The sequence below is a fragment of the Nelusetta ayraudi genome, unplaced genomic scaffold (genome assembly GCF_046127955.1).
Source record: "Nelusetta ayraudi isolate G7.1 ecotype Tasmania unplaced genomic scaffold, CSIRO-AGI_Nayr_v1 ptg000061l, whole genome shotgun sequence".
Taxonomy (NCBI): domain Eukaryota; kingdom Metazoa; phylum Chordata; class Actinopteri; order Tetraodontiformes; family Monacanthidae; genus Nelusetta; species Nelusetta ayraudi.
Genome location: NW_027466111.1, coordinates 685,601 through 692,500, shown reverse-complemented (window position 1 = coordinate 692,500; position 6,900 = coordinate 685,601). Strand labels below are relative to the sequence as shown.

Genomic DNA, 6,900 nt, shown 5'->3' with positions numbered 1-6,900 from the left:
GGTGATCATTAACACCTGGAGTGGCAGCAGGTGTGCTGCTGCTGCTGCTGCTGCTGCTCGGACCCTGACTGGCCTCACACTCATTAAGCCTCAGAGAGAGTGTGTGTGTGTGTGTTCTGTTAGCTTAGCACCCTCTATTAGCTTAGCATTAAAGCTAAGGGGGAATATGAAACATCTGGCTAGTTGTTTCATAGGTTCTGGAAGCCGCTTTGCTAAAACTCATTGTGTGTGTGTGTGTGTGTGTGTGTGTGTGTACGTGCGCGCGCACTCGTTGCTGCTATCTAATCAGGGATCTTCTGGTCGTCCTTTGTGTTCACCTGCTGCTGCTGCTGCTCTGCTGACTCATCAAACTGGATCAAACTCTCAGCAGCAGAAGGTCTGAACCAATCAGTGACTGAGGAGTCTTGGAGCCTCGGTTATTGGACGAAACGTCTGGTGCCACAAACACAGCAGAGAATCGAAATCAGCATCAAGACATTAAAAACATCAATAAAGAATAAATGTTGTCTGGGCTCCTCCTCCTCTTCCTCCCCTCCTCTTCCTCCCCTATATACAATTTCAAGAATAGAATGATTAAGTCATAGGCTGCGTGGAATTGAATAAATACAACAAATAAATAATAAATATAAATATAAATAAAAACACATTCTAGGCAAGTGACTGAGGTCATGGTAGTAAATCACTGTTAACACAAAACAATCATCTCCTCTGAGCGAGCGTGCGGTGTCTTCTGCAGCACTTTACGTGGGATCCATGGTTGATTGCACTCCTGAAGCTTAGCATCTGTTAGCATCTGTTAGCATCTCCTAGCTTCGACAATTGTATCAGTTGTAAATGCCAAATTCCAGACGTTATTTAAGTTCTTTTCTGTGAGCCTCGAATGCAGCTTTTGTTTTATGGGCGCTCATAACAGAGAAAACTTTGCTCACAGAGATATGTGGTTGCAAACACGGACGGCACTCTTGCAGCAAGGCCAGTCAGGTCGGGGTAACCTGGCAACAGATACCGATAAACAGCGTCCACGCCAGCCGCGACAAAGCGTTCCCTTCAGATGGGAGTCGCGACGGAAAGTCCATAATTTCAGGTCGTGCGTTGCCGTGCAGATCCAAGGTGAGCAAAAGACTTTCAAGTCTTTTTCAAGCGCAATGAAAATCTGAGCGAGCGGCTCAAACCCCCGCAATAGTGCCGTCACTTCATCTGTGCACGGCTTCATGTCTGCAGCTTGTTGGCTCCTGCAGACACCTCTCAGTCGAGGACGATGAGCCGCATCACCGCCTGCCAGTTGCGTCTTCCACAACGACTTGAGCTTTGAAAGTAGCAAAAAGTCATTTGAAAAATGATCCTGGTATCCTGGTGTCAGTCGCCTGAGCTGGACCAGGGGACAGTGAATGTCAGGGGTAGAGTGGCAATTCAAAGGAGTCTGATTGGAGGATTAAAGGATCAGAGGTCAGATTGGTTCGTCTGTAGTTCAGCTGTATGGGTCAAACTACCCCGCAGAATACCTGGCTGCATTCAAGGTTCAGAGGCCTGGACCACCACGTCGAGAACACTAGGACTAGTGTACCCAGGAGGGTCGCAGACCTACCACCATCCTAGCGTAACCTACTTGTTGTCACTGTTCAGCCAGGTTGACCTGCAGTAGATCTTTGGTCTGGGCAATGTCAGGGTCCAACAGGAAGGAGGCACTCCAGCATCAGAACCACCAGCAGTGGCTGTGGTGGTCCAGCTCACATTGGAGGACATCCTTTATTCATTGTCGCCCCCCCAGGTCATGGTTTAGCTTTGCTGGGAGTTTCCCAGTATCCTTTGTGGTGAAAGTGGGTGTGGTTGGATTGCTGTCTTGTTGTTCTGTCAGTGCAGTTATACTGGAGTGAATTATTGAAGAGTAGACTGAAGACCTCCCTCTTACAGTTAGAATCAACTCACTGCCAGTGAAGCTGCTGCAGGCCCGGACCACTGAGGAAGGTCCTCCTCTCCTGGTGTCGCTCTGTGCAGGAGCTGCTATCACTTCTTCCTCTCCACCCGTCAGGCTGTTTTACTGGCGATACACGACATGTTGGAGGAGGAAGAAGAGGAAGAGGAAGAGGAGGAGTACTGCAGCCCTTCAGACAGCGGCAAGACAAAACAACCATGGGAGTTCAAAAAATAAAAAATATAGACCGCAAACAGGACAAAACACATCAACAACAGACCTGATTAAACTTTGTACCTCTTGACAAAGTACTGCGTCTTTAATTCCAAAGTCATTCTCCACCTTCAATGAACCGCAACAGAAGATCACTGCAATGTCAGTCTGCACTCATGAACAGCAGGGTTTAACCGTGTCCATAGTCAAACCTACTGCATCACAAATGAACACCCACACATCAGAAATACTAACACTGGACCAGGAGGACTGTGGTGGACCAGGAGGACTGTGGTGGACCAGCAGGACTCTGGTGGACCAGGAGGACCAGGAGGACTGTGGTGGACCAGGAGGACTCTGGTGGACCAGGAGGGCTGTGGTGGACCAGCAGGCCTCTGGTGGACCAGGAGGACCAGGAGGACTGTGGTGGACCAGGAGGGCTGTGGTGGACCAGGAGGACTGTGGTGGACCAGGAGGACTCTGGTGAAACGTTCCTTGGATCCAGTTCAAAAGCAGAGAGCAGTAACAGCTTTTACACTGGCGGCAGTGTTTAAAGTCCTGCTAGGAGTTGCATGGAGTCCTCCAGGCTGAAGACCGGCCGCTGAAACCAGAGGTTGAAGACACAACTGGACCCGGTGGTCATGGTCTCCCCGTGATGCTGGCGTGGACGTGTTTTCCCATGACGACCTGGTTTAGATGGAGGTTTAGCAATTCTGACAATTTTTACTTTGACTCCCTCCATTGATACACAAGTATGTGTACTTTATACTTTGGAAAAAGCACGATTTTTACTTTTGTGTTTAAAAATTTGTTTATTTTTTTATTTTTGCAATTTGTTGTTGCAGCTTGAAGTGGCGCTAGTTAGCCATCCTGCTAACATTGCCTGGTCTGGTCAGTCGAGATGATTCTGTCACAACTTCTTCATTGTTGCAAAATCATAAACAAATGTATTATTTCATTCACACTAAAGGGAAAAAAGGAACTTTTATTTATTTATTTATTTTTCACTTCATTACATTTCAGAACCTGTACTTTCTTACTTTGACTTGAGTGAAGGAGTCCAATGCGTACTTTTACCATTAGTCTCTCTACTTCAGTACAGAATGTGAATACTTGTACCACTTCTGGTCAGAACCGCACCACTTTGACAACGCAGCTGTGTTTCTCACAAAGTCCCTCTTCAGTTCCAGGTGAGTTTTCCTGCATTCCAGCCTCACTGAGCCTGCTGGTGGCCTCAGGGAGGACCAGCAGAGAAAGAGCAGGGAGGACCAGCAGAGAAAGAGCAGGGAGGACCAGCAGAGAAAGAGCAGGGAGTGCTGGCAGCTACGCAGACGACTCAACTTCCTGTATTGCTGCAGGCCGATGAACGCAGCCGCTCCTAGTCGTCATCTTTTCCTCCCGTTTTACTCAACTGCAAGAAAAAAAACAAGAAAAAGAGGAGGAGCCACTCAGACCTGACGAGACGAACGTGGAGTAGATTTGATGCATTTTGAATATTTGAAGATGAGAAGTTTTACTCACATGCTGGAGGATCAGAAACGTCCCGAGAGAGAAAAGCAGAATAAAGTGGACAGGTTAGTCAGTGGAACCCTGAGGTTTGCAATGACAGGCAGAGAACTCAGCGACGCTCAACACAAAAACAGGAAAACCATCAACAACTGTCAGAGGAAAACCATCAATAACTGGCAGAGGAAAACCATCAATAAGTCCAAAGAAAGCCCAAAATTAGGACTGTTTAAGATAAAATATAAAAATCTAATATTCTGCAGATACAATAATAGTGTAAACTGATTAACTACCATTATTATTATTATTATTATTATTATCGTTATTATTACTACTATTATTTTACTAATGCAATCCTAATGCTGTTGCTAGTATTATGCTAGTTATTATTATGCTAGTATTATTAAATACCAAATACTACAGTGTCATACTTTGCATTCCATGGCTTGCAACTTTAATTACAAAGACATTATATCACAGTATAATATATTATATTATTATATAGTCATGCAAATCACTCAAGACTCCTCTCATCTACACTGGGCACTTTTCTAACTGTATTCCTGGACAACTTGTATCTAAGGTGCCAATTGCATGCGGTTGCAGTGCATTAGCCAACACCACTGTGGTGAAGAGGAGGTGAAAAGCATTTATTGACCTTGATGACGTCCACCCAGTTCCATCCTCTTGGCAGTTCACCCTTGTGATCTGAAAGCAGAGTTGCATCTTGGTCAAGAAACACAAGTCAGTTTGATTTGATGCCTCCGCTGGCAGAGTTTCACTGGAGCAACTCTTCACTCCGTCCTCGGCTTTGACGCCATGCAGGATTCTGAAACGTTTTCTACAATAACCATTGTGCCGTACATCAGCGTTTCTCAACGGGTGGGTCGGGACCCAAAAGTCGGTCTGAGTCTCCACTGGTCTCGGTCAAGAATCCAGAGTCCTCCCAGTCGGAGACCAAGTCTGGAGTCCTACCACACTACAGTGGAGACTGGAGGCCCACCCAGCCATGACCTGGGACCAGGGAGACCAGGGGGACCAGGAGGAGGGGCTCCATCCTTCACACAGCTGATACCTCTGAAGAAGGAGCGTCTTTGTCGTCTCACTGTAGAACCACGTCTGACCCAGTACACACCCAGTACACATCTGATATTTAGAGACACTGGAGAAGCTCATTTCCCTCCTGTGTTGTTCTCCAGCGCCCTGGGCAGCAACACCAGACCAGACCAGCAACACCAGACCAGAAAAGACTTTTTCAAGGCTTTTTGCCTCACAAGAAAATTCCTTTTCAATCCTGTGAAGACGAGAAACTGGAGGATGGTCTACCTGTTCTGCTGATGAACCTCCTCTTCTGAGCTTTGGACAGCTGCTCCTTCTTCTCCTTCTTCTTGCTGGCTGAAGTGGTGGTCGTGACCTCACATCTGGAGGTCAGTAACTGCACAGAAAGTGGAAAAACAGCAAAGTGGTCGATTATGGGATAAAAATCATCTCCCCTCTCCTCCCCCCCTCCTCACCTCACCTATCCTCCCCTCTCCTCCCCCCCTCCTCACCTCACCTCACCTATCCTCCCCTCTCCTCCCCCCATCCTCCTCACTTCACCTCTCCTCTCCTCTCCTCCCCTCCCCTCCCCTCTCCTCTCCATCACTTTGACTCAATCATTCACTGAATGTGTGGCCCGCCAGTCCAACAGTTGGACCGAGCCTGGTCCAGGCCCACTTCCTCCTGCACTCTGGTGCCTGCTGTCATTTGAAGTCAGTTCCTACCGCAGTGACCACGGCCTTGTGGTTCTCCATCAGCTCCTCCTGGTTCTCCTTGGCCCACTCGAACAGAGTGTACATCATGGCAGTGCCCAGGTTGGCTTCCACCTGCTCCTCCAGCTTGGACAAGATCGACTCCTTGGTCTCTGGAGAGCTTTGTTGGCACAGACGTGAAGACAAGTTGAAGGTGTTTTGTAAACTTCCGAAACTCAGTGGACTGAAGAGGATTTTTTTTTATTTTTCAACGTCCTGTTTGCAACACTTACATCCTGTTGTTAAAAAAAGCATCGAGGGAAATTTGTGGAGCTGTTTCTGGGTACATCTCTGGCCAAGTGAAGTCCAGGATGAAGGCCTTGCAGTCCTCCAGGTCTCCTACCTGAGGGACATCACTGATCAGTGGAGGGTCAGTGCCTCAACAGTTACAGGGTTCACTAGTACGTGATTTAAATACAACTGTTTTTCTGTCTTTTGTGTTGTGATACTCACCCTAAACTGGAATGAAACCGGGCTGACCTCTTTGAAACACTCATCCCCCTCGTAGATGGAGCGCAGGGCCTCCAGCTCCATCTGTGAAGATACAGGGACATGAAATGAGTTGGAATAAACCATCACAGGAGACGTAGCGGTTGACGACAGAAAGAAAAACCGTGCCTGAACTTGTGTCAGGGGAGAAATAAGGACCTGAAGACCTGAAGTCTGAAGATCTGAAATCCTGAAGACCTGAAGATCTGAAGATCTTATGACCTGAAGACCTGAAGATCTGATGACCTGAAGTCTGAAGACCTGAAGATCTTATGACCTGAAGTCTGAAGACCTGAAGCCCTCGACAAGCTCGCAGCACAGACCAGTAGGTCAGTTGGTACCATTGCGCCCAATGACTGGAGCCAGAGAATTAGCAGTGTGCTAACAGATCGATGCTGAGCATCATTGACTTTTGAGTCTTTATAATCTGATAGGTTCAAAATCAATTGTTTTTCCCGTTGCATGTCAGGACAGGAAAACTGATTAATATCGCTAATATTGTTCATGTGGACGGAGATGATTTTTATCGCCCTGTCGGTGTGGACGCGGATTTTTACTGAGTTATTTTGCAACCAGAGGTCAACAAAGTTGGCTTTGGGGACCAGCCGTGTTCGTGTAGACACACAAACAACAACACTGCGATATCCACACAGTCCGAGGGAGCCCTTCAACACAACGTTTGTGTAATTGTCGCTACTTGGCACCTGGGCAAGCACAGAAACGTGTTCTTTCTATCGGCATGGGACCGTCAACGACGAGACGAGACGAGCGGAAGTCGACCGTCAAGGCTAGCAGTTAGCAGCAGGAGCTACAGCTTCATACCTCCTGGTCCTCATTAGCCGTCATGATGTTGAGGATTTTCTTCCTTCACGTCTCGAACGCGGAGACAGAGCCGCTGATTTCGACCATTAAAGCATTAAACTTTATTTTTAAACCTTTATTATAAACCTTAGCGCAACATGTGTCTCACTGACTACTGCTGCTGCTGCT

General features: G+C 47.3%; 1 protein-coding gene across 2 annotated transcripts; it reads right to left on the bottom strand.

The window, feature by feature from the left end:
- Positions 1-2,196: 2,196 nt before the first annotated feature.
- rwdd (RWD domain containing 4) lies at positions 2,197-6,893 on the bottom strand. Of its 2 annotated transcripts, none has more exons than XM_076040517.1 (8): positions 6,733-6,893; positions 5,875-5,955; positions 5,655-5,764; positions 5,395-5,542; positions 4,958-5,066; positions 3,647-4,339; positions 2,605-3,536; positions 2,197-2,433 (listed from the first exon to the last, which is right to left on the bottom strand). In XM_076040517.1, the coding sequence occupies exons 1-6, from the start codon at positions 6,754-6,756 to the stop codon at positions 4,242-4,244; spliced, it is 570 nt and encodes a 189-aa protein (XP_075896632.1). In that variant the 5' UTR covers positions 6,757-6,893; the 3' UTR covers positions 2,197-2,433; positions 2,605-3,536; positions 3,647-4,241. The 2 variants fall into 2 exon arrangements, with proteins under 2 accessions (XP_075896632.1, XP_075896633.1); XM_076040518.1 differs by having other exon boundaries at positions 2,197-2,414.
- Positions 6,894-6,900: the final 7 nt, after the last annotated feature.